This window comes from Sander vitreus, chromosome 4 (genome assembly GCF_031162955.1).
Source record: "Sander vitreus isolate 19-12246 chromosome 4, sanVit1, whole genome shotgun sequence".
NCBI classification, from domain to species: domain Eukaryota; kingdom Metazoa; phylum Chordata; class Actinopteri; order Perciformes; family Percidae; genus Sander; species Sander vitreus.
This window is the reverse complement of record NC_135858.1, coordinates 16,729,933-16,747,735: the sequence shown is the minus strand read 5'-3', so window position 1 is coordinate 16,747,735 and position 17,803 is coordinate 16,729,933. Positions and strand designations below refer to the sequence as shown.

Below are 17,803 nucleotides of genomic sequence, written 5' to 3'. Positions count from 1 at the left end.
ACTCTCTTTTGTATGCCTCCTTTAACAGTAACTGATTATATTTTGGTACATTTACAGGCATGACATTTGATACCAATACACTCACAAAAAAGACCCATGCACACACACAGAGAGATTTGATCTAAACACTCAATGAAACACAGCAGGAAAGTTGGGTGAGGGCTGTGGGAAAAAAAAGAACGTAGGGAGACCAACTGGTGAGAATAAGCTGACTGGATGCTGTGAGTGACACAGAGTCCATGCTAACTTGTTCATTTGTTGTGTGTCTGTCTATCTGTCTGTTTGGCATAAATGGGAGCAGAGGAGTGGAGAAAACAAAGTGGGGATGATGACCGTCAGTCAAGGGCATTCATCTTTTCTAAGTGGAAAAGTGGCTGTATGATGCGAGATGATGGTAGTGGGAATGGAGGGAGCTGGAGCAAAATGAGAAGCGGATGAAGTGGGGGAAGACAAGGCAGAAAGGAATGCAGACAGTGGGAATGCTATTGAACATTGTTATGGAAATAGTTGGGTTTGGGAACATATTCTATTGCAGCATGGTGGCCCAATGGTTAGCACCTTGTTCGAACCCTGGTCTGCGTGGGTTTTCTCCGGGTGCTCTGGTTTCCCCCACCAATAAAAACATGTTTCCCTCCCTCTCTACCGGGCTGATGTGTGGTGAGCAGCTGGTGTTGTAAGGTTGCCCTGCATCATCCAGGTGGGTGCTACACATTGGTGGTGGTAGAGAGTAGCCCCCCAAAGTGCTTTGCGTGTCTATGATAAAGCGCTTATGTAATGAATTATTATTATTATTATTATTATTATTATTATTATTATTATTATATTCAAACTGCTATGACTGCAGTCGAAATTCTTGCTGCAATGATACATTGATCTTCAAGCTTTTGCAAGATGCCAAATCTTTTATGTTTTGTTTTTACTTTTGCAATTCATCATCATATGCCACCTGTCTTGTTTCTAGGTCAGAAGGTCTCTGTGATAATTTGACAAGGTAATAGCTACGCTTATCAGAGGTGTGAGGGTAGACGTACATTACACAGTTGCAGAAAACAGCAAATAGGTGCAGTATTAAAGTCCAATCTCACAGGGCAGCAGTCAACAAGTATCCTCCAAAAAGGAACCACTGATTTCAGTATGTGACCAGAGGAATGTTTGCATATCATGGTCTTTAACAGCAGGAACGGCCTGCATCACTCAAAAATGAGGGGGCTTCACAGACAAACAATTACAGGCTAAAACTTCAATTTACATTCCAATAGGTTAAATATGTGCTTTGAAAGCAAAAAAAAAAAAATCTCATTCAAGATGAAACATGTTAGCAGCCATTACAACTTAAATGGATAATGTGAATTGTCTGCTAAACGCGGGCCCCACTCTCTCATCCCAGCCTGCAATTAAAGCAAAGCCACCAAAGGTCAGGCTGACTGACAGGCTGACAAGACCTATAGATTACTGTCTGTCTGTGTAATCCATGGCCTTTTTACTCCCTTCGCTGAGTGACGCTCTCACCCCTCCCATTTAAAACACCAGCGCCTGTTGAGTTGGCTGCTTTCATGTTTGATGGACAGATGGAACATCCTACCCTGTGACCCTACCACCTTCTTCTCACCCGTGACCATAGGGGTCAGTGTGCAGAGTTTGGCTGCATAGGGGCAGTGGGGAGAGGATATTTGAATGGTTCTAGTTAGCAAGAAATTCATATCTACATATAAGGATACGTTTCCCAATTTGAATTGTGAGGTTGAATCGTGAGGTTTTGCAGTAAAGGGAGGCACAAGTTGCAAAACTGAGAAGGCTTGAAAAAAAAGCAGGAAAAGAGGAAAAAAAACAAATGCAAGATAACATTTCTGGCCTGAACAAATCACATCAAGGTCTCTGGTTCTAGTAAACCCTTAATGTCAATACTACTCAGCGATTACTGCACACCAGGCATGACATGGGCAAATAAGATTGTCCCTGTTCAGATTACAGGCTATGCACCTAAATACCAACATTGAATCAGAAAATGGCTGTGATGTCTCTGGCATGTTATTGTTGGCAGTTCTGCTCAGTGAGATTTAGTATGCGCACAAATGGAGATAGACAGAGAAATGTTGAAATTATCTTTCCAACAGTTGTTGTCATGATGCAACACATTCAAAACCATAGCGGTAATGTCTCATAACCATTTTTTACAGTAGGATCCAGCAATTCGTGGCTATTTGGCTTTAGGCAAACAATTTCGACAAGTACCTGTTTTGATTAGAGAATGAGAGAGAGATGACAAGATATAAAGAGAAAACAGAGTAAGGCAAGAGTCTTATCCGTTAGGAGGTAACATGCGTGACAGAGGGAAATCTTAGTCACAGTCCCTCCTTCCATCCTCACATGGAGTGTTGAAGGAGGCCAGTGATTGCACGGACACATGGAGGCTAACAATCCTCTTATCTTACACTGTCATACCTTCTCATAAATCAGTGCTTAGCCATCCGCTCTGCACTGATAAGGCAACCAAAAACAGACTGATCCACACCAGGAATGGAGAGAGAGACACTTTTTTTCCTTTTATGAGTGGCCTTTCTCGCTCTCTCTCTCACACACCCTTCTATCTTCGGTATCTGTTTTTCATTCATCAGATGTGAACAGAAGACAAGTTTTTTTTCTGCTCGGGGCTTGTTTGTTTGCAGTTTGCCATATTTTCTTTTGTAGCTTTTCCAGCAGTCTGGTTATGATCATCTGAAGAACTAGTGAATCATTCCCAACATTCACACAAGAAAGAGTTGGGAGTGCTGACTAATTGTCTTTTGGTGGTCACACAATCAGGTCCTTCAATAAAAAAAAAATTAAAAAAACGGTAGGCAAAAAAAAAACGGTATCCAGTGGAATGGCTTTTATTTAAAATAAAGGAGCCAGGTGGCTCTTACTGCAACAGGAAAGTGTCAAGGACCGTCCATCTCATGATACAAAACAGTGGTCCGATGATGGCATTTCTCTGGTAGACAAACCCAGAAGTTATCTCCACAGCTGCTCCCTTATCTTTATAGTTTATGTCGTTTTGTGGATTAATGATGAAAATATATCTCTGTTTATTAAAAAATGTATGACATTCAGCGAGATAACCTTTACAAACCACTGCTGCTTTTAATAGTTAAAGGAACAATCCAATTTTTGGAGAAACATATTGTCTATCTTACCCAGAGTTGAATTATGAAAGACTGAATCACACACAGCAATGTGGGACCTTGACACAAAACTGGATGTAACATAAAGGAGCTAACTAGCTTCCCAACAACTCCACACTATTTTTTATGAGCAGTTACATGTAGGTTTGGGCGATTGGGTATTGGTTGAGTATCAGTTTTTTGGGGGCGAAATTTGTCACTTTATTTTGCTTATTTAATATAAGAGAGCCAGCGTGGAAAAAGCAGCGTGAAGAGCCAGCATATTTTGAGTTAAGAATTGCACATACACCTGCACGAGCCTCGGCAATCGCCGGTTGTTTGGTCTGACGGTGGCCAGAAAATGTTAACATATCACCCAACCTTAGTTTAGAGGTACAGCTTTAACTCTATTAGTAACAAAACCCAGTTAACTGCACACCTGATGTGACTGGAAATGCTGCGCATGAATAGATTGGTAGTTTGTTAAATTACAACAGCACAAGTACAATTTGTAAAAAGCTAATGCACTTTGCATATAAAAATATCTTTGCAACTACAGAAACAATATGGCTTTTAGTGACACAGCGGCGTAGTTCCTGTTGTTTTCATGATCTAATTTGCTCAAAATGCATTGCAATGGTTTGTTACTAATTAATCATGCATGGATGGTTTAATAGGACAGAGTAATCTGGCCATGGTGGTGAAAAGGTACATTTCATGCTGTGCACCATTTTTTATGCGAGTGACATCGGTATAATCAAAAGCCACAGACTAATGAATTCAAGGCTTTTTATTCTTTCTAAATGCGATTACACTTGAACAAAGCATCATTTAGTTTGGAGATCTTCCCAATGCCAAAAGACACTTTTTGTTTCCTCTATGTGATTCTCAGCTGAGTCGACCACATTAAAACTCAATCTGTCAGCCATGGACAAAGTTTGTGTCTCTGTGTTTGTGCCAGGAGATGCTGCTTCCTATAAGCTCTCGGAGGGGCTGTCTGTGGTTTTCCATCATTGTAGTGCAGCGTAGCACATGGTCCAGAGGAGAACATCAATTCATCTAACATGAAATCCTACAGAACATGAAAGCCCAGGATCACAGCCAAGCTTTGAGTGATGACTGTTTCAGCATTTGTGCCAAGAGGAGGAAAAGTGAGAGACGAGAATGATGAGAGACAGACAGAGAGAGCAAGCAGAGGGAGGAAGAGGACGGACAGAGATGCTTTGAGTGTTAAGGCCGCGCCAGTGTTGTATGCCACTCCCCCTCCGCTTCCCCAGGGACATGAATGAAGTAAATGAATGATGGACCCAGCCCACACAAACGCCCCTCTTCTATTGAGACCAAGCAGTCCATTCACGGGGATGAGTGAGGCGTAGACACCAACAACAACAATAACAACAGCAACATAGGAGGCCCTTGCTCCTATTTCACATCCATACATATGTATGCAGTCACGCAGACACACACATATGGCACAGATACCATTGACAACACTGCCAACATACCATTAAGGACACCTAGAAAGAGTTCCTGAGAACAGGGCTGACTAACAAAGCGTGAAGGCAAAGAGGAGTGAACGGGGCAGGCCTGGAAAAAATCTTGGCATCACGTCAATGCAACCACCACAATGATCAGGGATGAGAGGCCATCCCCTCCCTTCCACAATCAGCACATTATCAGGAAGCCCATCAATGCATGAACCCAGAAAATAAGGCCCGGAAACCTCATGTTCCACCACATTCTGCCCTTTCCTCCTCAGCTGGGCTCTTCTCTGGGATGGGTTCAGGGGGTTCTCGCGCACACAGGGGTGATCTCACTCAGAGGTCCGACCTTCAAACTCAGGCATTACTTGCCCGAAGCCACAGCAGCTAATGGAACATGGGGAACATAAATCCGATTGAAGCGAGCTCAATCTGAAAAGCGAGGCTTTGCTATTTACAAAGCATTTACATCTCGAACCTTGAACGTGGGCTTTGTAATGATGTTAGCATCTGACTGAGTGCTCAGTTTTCGCAAATTATGCATCCTGCAGAGAGAAGGTATGTAGAGTGTGTGAAAGCCGGAGAGGGCTAAAGCTAAGAGATGAAATATAGCTCTGACAGGAGCAGGAGAAGAAAGAGGAATGCTCTGGCTTTTTAAATCCAATAGTGAGACACCACTACTGCAGCCGCCCACAGGATCATGGTCAGGCTCAACCACAGGCCTAATTTCTTCCATAATCACATAGACAGCTACTTGGTCTTCATCCAACATACATTGTACACACAGAGAGGCTTGATAGCCTATTAGTCTAAATCTCCCAAACCTGAAGCATTTCGCGAGGTTGCGGGTGTTTGAGGTTGCCCAGCTTCTGCCTAAAAAGAACTTTAACCTTTCATTTTTGAAAGGAAGCACTTCCCATAAAACTTTGGCACAGAGCAAGCTACTTTGATCATATAAACACTCTGCAAAAAGAAATATTTGTACTTTGGCTCCACATCATTTTGTAATGCTGATGAATAGATGTGTGGTTTAGAATGCACGTTGGGCTTTAGTCCAAATGTTCCCAGGTGCCAAAAACACTTCTTCTAAGACAATCTGTATGACAATATGTAAGTGTGAATAAAGTCAGCACTTTTCATTGACTCTAACATCGAACATTGCAGGGCGAGGTTGTTGCCGGGGCATTGGCACGGAGCTGAGTGGTCCGATGCAGTCTCCAGCTGAGGTAAACCATCTCAACCGACACTCATACATCGCTAATGGGAAGCAGACACACAATTTGTCCTGAGTATGCCTTTGCACCCATGCTCCTCTCCTCCTTCTCATTCTCACATCCCTCAATCTATCCATGCTCAGGCTGAGATAGCAAACCTGACACTGATGCCCTGTAGTCCATTAGCACTCTCAGAGAGCCACGTCAGAGTCTGCTCTATTGCTCCCTTCACATTTTCCTCCACTCACCCTATCTTCCTGACAGACTCTTGCACTCCTTATCTGACTCTCTCTGTCTTTCTGCCTCTCTTACCCTTCCTCCTTTCCTCTTGGATGATGTCTGAGCTGGAACAAGACGTGCTCCTCGAGTTCAACATGTCAGTTTGTGTCCATATGGAGGAGAACAAGATGGTAGTCACTCATCGAATTCAGATAACATTAATGTGATGGGGCTGCCGAAAATCTCCTTAGACACAATAGCTGCGCAGATAACTCTCCTCCTGCCTGTCTCCTCTAATGTAACGTCAGACACACCTGTTATCACTGATAGGATGCCCAAACAGTTGCCTTTTCCTACAGTGTGAGCTCTCTACCTCCAACAGTTACTCCCTGTCTATTCTATATCCACGACCTTCCACTTCCTGGATTGATCCGTTGCCCCCGGAAATTCCTCCATATGTCCTTTTTGGCCGGATGTCCGTTGCCTTACATTTTCTTCGTGTTGGAATTTTAAACTCTGGTGGATTTATGAGGACTATGGTTAAGTGCTCCTTAGATCTCTGCAGGGTAAATTGAGACAGCTAGCTAGACTATCTGTCCAATCTGAGTTTTCTGTTGCACGAATAAAACAACCATTGAACGTACACATGTTCGCCCACAACAAGCTCCAATGCGCTGTGGAGGAAGGTCTGGCAATGCAAGACTACTCCCTGTCCAGCAGGACAGAAACTTATTGTCATCATCAATTCATGTGTTGATTATTTCTTAAATAAATCAATTCATCAGTCTATAAAATGTCAAAAAAGAATGAAAAATGCTTCAAAGCATAAAATAGCTGGTTTTGTTCAATAATTTAACTAAATGGTATTTAATTTGCAATGACATCAAAATTAGTTATCACACTGCAGGCGCTGGAACCAGCAAATGTCTTGGAGTTTTGCTTGATAAACCACTTTGAGAAACAATGAATACACTATCAAAAATATTGACTGACTTAGCAACTTATCAACTTATTGTTTTTGCAAAAACCGCCAATTTCGCAGTGCTCTATGAGAACACTACTATACTATACATGTATTAAGGTTGCAACTAATGATTATTTCCATTATTAATTATTCTATTAAATATTTTTGATTTATCAGTAAAAGGATATGCTGAATAATCATTTTAATGATTCGTTAGTAAAAGGATTACCTGTACTTGCAGATATTACTTGCACTTTACAGTCTTTGTACATCTGTTTATTGTAGCTGTTGTGTGCACCGTAGCACTGAAGGAACTAAATTTTTTCCTTTGCATATTCTGCTATTGTATATAGAGAGAACAACAATAATGTCTACATTTTACTTTGATTGATATTAGAATCAACTAAGCTCAACCAAAGTAGCTTTACAAGTTGATCTGAGGTCCTCATATGTGTTAAAGTAACACTGAATATAAACTCGCAAAACACAAGACGTTTTGTTTACAATAGTCACCATATAAACGAGGTCAATGGCACTGCAGTAACCTGATCCCACCACTGACAGACAAATGATAATGAATGATAGCTGTCTGAGTAAACAAGTGGAGAGGTGCCCTTGACCCGCTGTCTCCTTAATTCCAGTCCGGGCTGCTCAAAGATTGCTCCCACACCTCGGTCACATCTGGAGAGCACGGCCAGTCGGGTGAGGCCTCCACACAGACATCCCAATCCTTCAGTTATTCGCTCACTAAACTCTCCAACCCTCCCCAACACTTTGACAAGACCAGACTGCAGCCTTATAAGTCTATTGTTTTAGCAAATTTATTTTCTCGTTCGTCTTAACCAAGCCTCGAAGCCTCCACAATGCTTTACTTCAGGATTTCTTGAGAGCAGACGAGACAGCAGACATCAGGGGAAATAAGCACAATGCTGTGATTACATCCCGTCTCTCCTCTGTGGAAAACATCATTTGAACCCGATTTGGTTTGTGAAGAGTGACAGGTAGGCGCTGCTATGGCAACCAAACCAAAGCAGTGTCATATAAAGCTCTTTACAGAAGCTCTGCAAGCATGTGAGCGCATGCATGCACACAAACAATGCAGACATAACCACATGGACTTGACATGAATATTAAGACTCTCTCCCATCCCTCTCTGTCACTTTGAATCTTGAGAGAACCACCTCTTGTAAAAGCCATTGCTAGCTCTCTAACTCTGGCTTTAACCACAACTGTCGTCCTCTTCCACCCCCTTCATCGCCCTCATGCTCTTCTTCTGCAGGTGGCGAGGTTGATCACAGCCTGTATAATAATCTGCCTCTAATAATGATTAAAATCACACCTTTAGAATCGTGGGCTCTGTAAAGTGCTCTGAAGCCAGAAATAAAACAATTACAAAGGCTCCACTAATCACTTTAACTACACAAGCAAATCAAGTTCCTCAAACATGACAAATAAATGACATCGGTCTGATGTACCACTGTGGCTTTTGCCTATTTTTATCCTGTCTGCCACATTTCGATCTAAAACAAATGGATGCAGCAGGAAACCAAGGGACACAAACACACCACAATGTTCACAAACACCCAGGATGTGTATACACACACACACACACACACACACACACACACACACACACACACACACACACACCATAGTGTGGCTGTCTTTCACCCCCTGCTGAGTGTTGCCCCCCTTTACACAGCAGACAGAACTGGAAGGGCTATTTATCGAACCTGCCAAAGCATCCCCTATGTACAGTAACTATAATTTACAAAAAGAACATAAAACATAAAACTATCAACATGAATGTTTTTAAAGTAAATGGCCTGATCAACATTGTTAGGGGAATGAGGTTAGTTGGAGCACTTTCAAGGCTTGGATGGACATTCCAAAATTTCTGGTTCTTTGATGAAAAGTTTAAGGTACAACGCTGCGTACATGATAAGGACTATGTCCAGTGTAATAGTAAGAACCATGCTATCAGCAAGTTCAAAATTTGGTTATGCGAGACACTAATAGCAAGTCAAAGCTTATGATTATAGTCTGCAGAAACCTGATGAAACATTCAGCAGTTTAAATCAGTTTATTTTTAGATTCAGCGTCAATGTCAGATGTAATTAGCAACTATGGCAAAGTGTTTTATTCTCCAGTTGCAAAGATGAAGCCGCTTGTTCTCTGTAACAACACTGACTCATGCTCATGGTTACTGTAGTAGTATTACTTCTGATAAAGTTGAAACAATTTACATTGCCAGCCATACTGTATGATAAACCTTTAGTTTGGTACATTATCCAGACTTCTATGCTTCTACTAGAGGAACATTGATGATGTTATTAAAGAAAAAAAATGAAAATGCAAAGTGAAGAGAGAAGTTAGGGAGTTACTCGCACCAACAGTAAACATCATGTCGTCTGTTGGCAGCTCCCTAATATTACATTACAGTATGCCATTGTCTTCACCACACTCTTGTGAATTAAAAGTTAAAGTTTCAGCTCCAGTCCTGAACCAAACTTTGACTGTCGTCAAACTACCTTGAGCATTAAAAATATACAGGCTTTCGTGTATATATACGTGCTTTCACTGTGCTTTACCGCATCTCACCGAAGAAGACAAGCTTATTCTGAGGAGGCTGGATGAGTGGATCTACTCCTCCCCAGTACAAATAATTAAATCTATGATTAAAATGCCTAAAGACTGGAATAATAAATAGCAGAGTGATTACGGTTTCATTTGGATGTTGTGCATTTTTATCACCACAGGGGGAGATTCCAGCATTAGTAAGTGCTTAGGCACGGGCTCTGCTTGTCAGCTCAGAGGAAATATTCAAATTGCAACAAACTGTTTTCAGTCTAGAGCTTTTCACTGGGAGCAGTGTATTTCTCTCTGTGACACCATTACAGGGTGGGGAGCCAGTAATTTATCGAGTGAAAATTACTCAAAAGAGCTACACAATATTGACACATTTTTTTCCTTTCAAGCCTGCAATCGTAGTTAGCACTGCACTTACTTCACGTTAGCCTAGCTTGTATGCAAAACCTTTCTGTGCATTTAAATCCACCCACTCCTCCTTTATGCATTGCCCTGCCCTCTTGCCGTTGTGCCTTGATCTCAAGGAAGGTCTGGGCACTTTAGAGACCCTGCCGCCTTTTGAGTGTAATAAAACAGTGTGGCATACTGGGTGCTCTCCTCCCTTACCTCACACTGCCAACCTCTTATCAACAAGCAAATAGAGAGGGTGTGAGTGTAGAGTAAAGGCAGAGGAGGACGACGAGGCAGAGGGAGATAAAAAGAGAAAGAAACAGAAAGGACACTATATTTAGCACTGGAGCTGTCGCCTTCTGTTTTTCTCTCCTGAATAATCATAGTTTGACAGCATGTATCCAGAGCAGAGGTTGCTGGGATGCACTACCCCCCTCTCCTCTTTATCCCCCACCAGCAGCATCTCTGGAGAGAAAGTAGTAAAGTATTGTAATAATTGCTGCGGGCTTGCGTGCCACAGCCACCACACATTACTCTGTGGAAACATTTTGCAGTGCCCTGACATTCTCTAATGGAGATAATAGGGAAGGGAGGCAGCTTTGGACTACTTTGCCAACAGGTACAATGTTGTATATGTGATGCATACCAAGAGAGAAAACTGCACCCAGGTACTGTATGTACGCATGAGCAGCAACGTGACCAAAATACTGCCATCCATAATTTCTAAGAATTTGAAAGCATGTAGGACAGGGACAGTAAAAGGCTGTGACAAACTTGTTACCCTCATGTACTGATGATTATCTGCTGGGAAAGAAGTAAACAAGCACAGCTGGTAGGATGTGAATTAGTTAATGCTGAATGTGAGTGGTTCAAATGGAGCATAATGGACTTAAACCAGGGCTAAAAGCTTATTTGCTTGTGTGTTGCTGTTGGTGTCCGCTTGTTTCTCAAAAATAAACACATCATTTAATATTCAGTTCAGAAGAAATGTTGCTTCTGCACGTCATTTATTTCCTAAAGCTTTAACTTATTACACTTCTTTTCTTTCATGGCCCCGACATTGCTTGTTGTTGTTGCTTATTTCTTTATTTTCAAAAATCCTGAACAGTAAAAAAATAAATCCACAAACATTCTGTCTCTGTTCCCTCCACGTTTGGGCATGTTGACCACCTCTATATTCTACATAAATATTCATTAGGCAAAGCAAAACCATGAGCACCTCACACTGTGAATAATAATTATTATTATTGCATTTTAAGTTAATGATTACATTGAGGCAATCTGCTGAGGATGTTCCGCTGTGCAATGCATGTCACATAATGTTTAACATCTCTGATGATGCATGTAATATAATGCACTGTAATGTGTAATGTGACTAATTAATGACATTACTTTTGTAGCTAACCAGCAGGAGGGTTTCTGGGTTATGAGAACAAGCAATTCCTAATGATTAGCCAATCACAGTAGCTGGTTACATACAGCCCGTTCACCTTTGTTTGAAGGAGACAGATCAAAGCAATCAAAGCAGCTAGGAGATGTGTGTCTAAATGACTTAAGGTTTACTTCTTTTTTATGTATGTGGGATTGTTGCAGGCAAACACCTTGTCTGTCAGGTTTGTCTGAACTTCACTGGCCAGACTAAAGATCCATCCAGGCTAGCCAGGGGCCATGTGCTAGCAGACAGGTTAGATGTGGATAAGCTTTCAGCAGCCCATTGATTGCTGAGACTTAATTGCAGAAAAGCCTGGCTGAGGCACTTTGCTCTATCTCCAGTGTCACAATTATACATTATAATAAGGAGTGAGGAGGCTGGGCGAGGTAAACGTTGCTTTAGTATCCTTCATACATTCTGAAGAAAGGTGTAATATCTCATTGTAAGACATAGGTGGTTATGACTAAAATACTTTCTCTTTCACCAGTGAAGGCAAAAGGACACCAGCAGTAGAGACCACCTACATAGAGACCCGTCACATGGATATAACTTGAGGAAGGCAAAGGGCTTTTCTCATGTACTATACATACACATAAATCTGCCTATAGAACATAATCTATGGAAGATGAAGTCTATTGTTGTATGGATCAAGCGGTGAAGTTCAAACTCAGTAGCAGCTCCTCATTATTCAGAGAGGTGGAGGACATCTCGCAATTTCTGATCTTAACCCTGAAAACAGTCGGGGGAGATGAGCCGATAGTGAAGTCTTTGTTCAGGCGTAATAATCATCGACGCATTACGTGGGACAAAAAGACTGTCGGGGAAAGTGCAGAGGAAGGAGTAACCTAAAGATTGTCCCTGAGAATTAAAGGACTGCCTGGCTTTGTCTGGCTTTCTTCCCAGAGCTAACCTTGCACCCAGGTGTTCCACAAGGACTAAAGAGGCCAAAGAAAAACAAAGTTAAACACTTTCAAATGGGCCAGAGGATTAGCGTAACAAGCTATTACTTGTTAATATGGTGCCATTCTCCCACAGTTTGAGGGCAGTTAACCTCTGGTGTGACTGGCTTCTGTTTGAAGGGTCACAACCTCGCAAAGCCCCACGCACTAAAATAGCATGTGATTATAGACCTTGTTTAAAAGTAAATATAGGAGTTCTCAGCAGCTGATCTAAGCCAGCCTCGCTCAGTCTTTTATGAGCGATAATACACCTGTGACCTCTTGTTTATGTGATATCATCCGTACATCTAACAACTAGGTTATTTGAAAAGGTTATTTTCATAACCTCAACTACACTTTTGAATTAATCAAATAATGTATTTAAAAAATGTTACACAGCAAAATATAGCATGCTGTTCAATTGTAGGCTACTTTTTAGGAAAAGACAATGTTTAATTTGAGTGATGTATTGCAGCCCTGTGTTTTGTAAGTGTGTGTGTGTGTGTGTGTGTGTGTGTGTGTGTGTGTGTGTGTGTGTGTGTGTGTGTGTGTGTGTGTGTGTCAGGGTTGGTGATCTATCCTACGTGCATTGAATGGACATTCCTATGGTCTTAGCGTCTGTTTGCTCCCTTGGTCCTTATCAAAGTTAATAACTCAGCTTGCACAACATACACTCAGTAGCTACTTTGGGAAACTCAACTGACAAAATTATCAGCGTAGGTTGCTTAAGGTTGTTTACTTTGTAAACCTTAGTTTTAAGTAATCTGCTGGTAATGTGGTGGTATCTTGTTTTTTTTTTATTTTTATTTTGGGATCCTGCAGACATGGAGCTTAAATGTTGAACAAGAATGAACATACTACAAGATCATAACACAGAATACACTAGAATGTGTTTCTAATTCATAGAAACACTAGAATATTCCATTTTGTTTATTGAATAAAGGGAAATGATTAAACAATTCATATTAATAGAAACATATGTACATAAATTGAAAAATAATTACTAGTTCAAGTAATAAAGTTGGAGCCAAATACAAGTGGGCAGGATTTTCTTAAACAATTAAACTTAAGCTGCTATGTCACTGTAATGTTACATGTGATCTGATTTGTTCAGGCTTTTATGCAGGAAAATCCTTTAGCATTCAGTTATGCAGAGTTCCATGAAAACTGTACAAAGAGTACAAAACAGACACAACTGAAACGTAGTGATTAATAAAAGACAGTGTATGTAGAATGGAAATTCAAGGAAAGTGTTTATAGCAGATGGTCACACTGAAATGCAGAACTAATACTGTATACTCTATATTTCATACAAGATGTTATCATTTTTCTTCAGAGAAATGTGTGTGTAGCTTATGTATGTGTATAACCCGTTGTCTGTTGCTTTGACAAGACTGCAACAATTTGAAAAGCAAAGACAAAGTGTTTTGGATTGCAGCCAAAAGCAGCAATATCTTCTCTACCAACAATATGAAATGTAAATAATCAGTGGGAAGTGATACTGTGTAACCTTTGTGGATAAACATGTGAAGCTAGGTCACAGACAGAAGCAAATTCAACAACAGTGGGGAAAAAAAGGTTATATTAGCTGCTACAGTTAATACATATATTAATACTACATTTGTAGCTCGTCTCCTTGTTTTGTTTTATAATCAAAATTGAAATGCTTATTAAAAATATGTCTGTATCTGTATGCCAACACTAGATGCATATCATGAAACCTAAAGCCAATTATTTGGTTAAATACACTGGCACATAAAAAAATGAAGAAAAGCACATTACGGAGCTATTCCCAGCAGTACGGTGCAAAACCAATACAATTAGGGAATGAACAGCTTAGGGGGCATTTCCAGTCTCCAGCTATCTGACGTTGCTCTGTGAAGCATAAAGTAACCTCCAAAACTAATTAAAAACAAAAAAGAACTCAATTAAAAGAAGTAGAAAATAAATTAACTCCAGTTCACCAGCGGAGGGTGAAATCCAACTTGTTTAGAGACATGGGATTGTGAGAGAGGAAACAAACAGGTAAGCAAAATATCTGAGAAAGAGGGAGAAACTGCGAACGGGTAAATCTTCATTTACAAAACCCTAAAGTTTAAAGTTTTAAGTAGTTTAGCAAAAGACCACGAGATGAAGTGACAACAAACATATTAAAGCAAATAAGTTATTTCTGCTATTCCAGGACAAACTAGATTTGACTAGAAACAAATGACAGATCATAGATGTTGAAAGAAAAAAAAAAACATGATTTTCCACAACTCCACAGTTCAATGCCATGATTTGCAGAGAAACTTTCAGTTCCCATTTAGTGTTCCTGACTGTTCAAACTGGACACAGAGTGAAGATCTGAAATGTGGTGACCTCATGACAGATGCTTATCAAAGTCTTCTTCAGAGGCAGAGGTACTATAAAAACCTTCGGTGCTGGAATGACAAAACACAAGAGACTGCACCGCTGAGACCTATTTTAACAGGACAGTTCAACACACACAGGGTCTCATGTGGCACTGGCAAACATTCATAACATGCTGGATCTGCGCCCTGAGTGTGTGCCCAGCCAAGTGTTAAATCTGACTTGATTTAAGAAGGGAGCCGAGGGTCGCACAAAGGCCTGTTTGGGGAACTAATGGCAGCCAGGCGGTTAAATGAAGACATATTCTTTGGTCCTGAATAGTCAGGATAATCAGCAGCACATCTCCTCATCCCTCTCATCACGCCTCTCTCACACCGACACACAATCAAACTCTCTGTTAGGCAGTAAAGGAATACACAGGCCTGCCAAGCCCTGAATTCAGCTAGTGCCAATAGTTTACCCACAATAAAACCAAGACATAAAAGACTGATGACAGAAGCGACCAGAAGCGGTGATGTCTCTAGAGAAACAAAGAACTAAACAGTGGGTCACAGACACAACTAAGTATTTTGAGTGCCTTACCTTTGAAGGACAGGAAGATCCTGGGAGCAGAGAGGGGCTCGTTGGAGGCGGGCAGCGCCCCGGACGATAAGGCCAGCAGGGCCAGTAGCCAGCACAGTTTGTCCCACAACATTGTCCCTCTGTTTGTTAACAGAGGAGAAGGAGAGTCCAGGAGCTGAGGGACAGAGAGGGATGAGCGTCAGACAATAAGCCTGCACTTCCATCTCACAAACCAACTGCAGCAACCAATTCTCAGTCACTAAGCTGCACAGTGTAGTCTTTTTGGTACTGAAGTCATACACTGACGACACAGAACATCAAGCAGGGGCTGAGACACATCTGTTATGTAGACTTCCACATATGGATCTGTTATGTAGCCTTCTATATCTGCTGTGCATTGGCTGTTGGTTGGATATCTTATTAAGGATGCTTAAAATCTTTCGCCGGTAATTTTAATAGGGTGTGCAATATGGACCAAGTAACTTAACCCAAACCATAAAACCTGAGGGTTGTAAGAGTCTGGAAAGAAACTCTGCTGGTTCAGCACGGATTAATCTCTCATTGTAATGTGCCTTTCCTAACCGCCCACAGTTATTCTTGCCTGCGTTTGCTTCTGTGTGCTGTAAGGGCAACAGTGTGAATGGACGTCTCCTTTCAGCTGGGAGAGCCAGAAGGTGCCCGCACCTCGCCACTCAATGCCGATCCTCACTTTAATACATACGGATACAAAACGTGTTTGTGAATGCGGCAAATGCCTGGTCAAGACATATTATCACTATAACACATCAAGAGCTGAATTTCACCAGCAGTAGCCTACAGGGAGTTGCTCGTTAAGCCTGGCGAGCACTGGAAGTGCTCAAATCACAAAGCGCATCAACATGCTGTTTTGAGCCACAAAGGGAGCTGAAGTTAATAATATCCACCACAAAAGGATCTGAAGACGCTCCAAGTTATCAGCGTGCGTACAGAAAAAAACGTGTAGGCATGTACAATGAATTGACTGTGCCACGTTTGGAGACAATAAAACAATTTTAGCGAGCGTGTTTTGCTGTAATTATCCATGCATGGCACTGATCTACTCGTAAACGTGGATCTGAGTCTGAGGTCAAACTGTCAGTTAGGGTTTAAGATCAAGTTCCACATTGAGCCCTGAAGGCACAACTCCAAAGCAGACCGTAAACCAAAATAAAGCGTGACTGGGCTTTGAGTTATGAGGACATGAACATGAACCTCGTGTCAAATAAGAGGATTTTATAATTGTGAAAAGTAGCGCTGAGGAGCAGTTACATACACTAGATCACTGAATATCAGATTATGAAGATACAATACCACAAAAAACTTTCAGTGCGCGCGCGCGCGCACACACACACACACACACACACACACACACACACACACACACACACACACACACACACATATAGGCGAACTGACATAGTCCATGTTACTTAAAATAATACTTAAATGAGCCTATTACAAATATTTGGACTAAATTATTTGACAGAACTTTTCAAAATATATTTTGAATATTAGAGACCTAATCTTGCTCGACTCCACCAAATGTGGCTTCCTACAGCTTTATAAGCACATCTGTATCAATACAAATAATTAATTCGACTTGTCATGTGTCAAAACAACACTTGCATTATAACCTACCTTCTAGTTCAGTCCAGTAAATATTGTGATAAAGCTGGTCAACATTTAAAACCATCCACCCCAGATCCTTTGAGCTCCTCTGTCCGCACGCAGGAGTATCAGTGTATCCGCCGCAGATCCTGCACGATTATCCCCAGAGCCAAACAAAAGCTTGGATTTAAATTAACTTGACGCGGCCGCCATAACTTAAAGTGATCTCTAAATCGCATCAACAGATTCTTTCTTTTCGTTTCTACTAAAGGAGGTTAGAAACAAAGAGTTGTTCCTGGAGAAGAGTGGCAGAGAGGAGCGCAGCGACGCTCAAGTGTGTGTGCAGGAAAGCGTCTTCTGCAGGTGGATACACTCACTGAGGTCTCCCGGCAGTGGACACACCCATGGGGGAGGGAACCTACCTTAGCATCCCTGCGCTCCGTCCCGCCCCAACATTAGCACGAAACAAGGCTGCTCTGCATTTACGTACACTCAAGAAAGGCTACAGAGGTAAACAACTGGTAAATTATTAAGAACACACTATAGGCTACATGGGGTAAAGGGCAGGAGGAGATGTCACGTTCCCTTCAACATTAGGGGGGGTTGTCCAAAATGTTCTGCTACAATCAAAAAAATCAATAAATGTTTCCCTTGTTTGTTTGTTTGTTTGTTTGTCTGTCAACAGGATTACAGTAACAATACTCTCCTGATATTCATGACACTTGCTGGAAGGGTGTAGCATGGGCCAATGACCAAGAACTCATTACATTTAGGAGCGGATCCGATTTACGGAGCGGATACACAAATAATTTTTCATGCGCATTAGTGGCATGACTTTTCCACTAGGTGGGGCTATGGCTTTTTAGGTAGCTCTGCGTATTTTCCCCATCTTCGTTA

General features: G+C 41.5%; 1 protein-coding gene across 2 annotated transcripts in view; it reads right to left on the bottom strand.

Annotated features, from left to right (window-relative positions):
- Window positions 1-17,269, bottom strand: part of sema3fa (sema domain, immunoglobulin domain (Ig), short basic domain, secreted, (semaphorin) 3Fa) — a 50,992-nt gene extending 33,723 nt beyond the window's left edge. The window contains exons 1-2 of one of the 2 annotated variants that reach the window (XM_078248708.1): window positions 16,937-17,269; window positions 15,302-15,455 (exon numbers count right to left, since the gene is read on the bottom strand). In XM_078248708.1, the coding sequence (XP_078104834.1) occupies window positions 15,302-15,413 (112 nt within the window). In that variant the 5' untranslated portion in view covers window positions 15,414-15,455; window positions 16,937-17,269. The remainder of the gene's footprint in view (window positions 1-15,301; window positions 15,456-16,936) is intronic. The other variant, XM_078248709.1, reaches the window with a different exon arrangement.
- Between the last annotated feature and the right edge of the window lie 534 nt (window positions 17,270-17,803).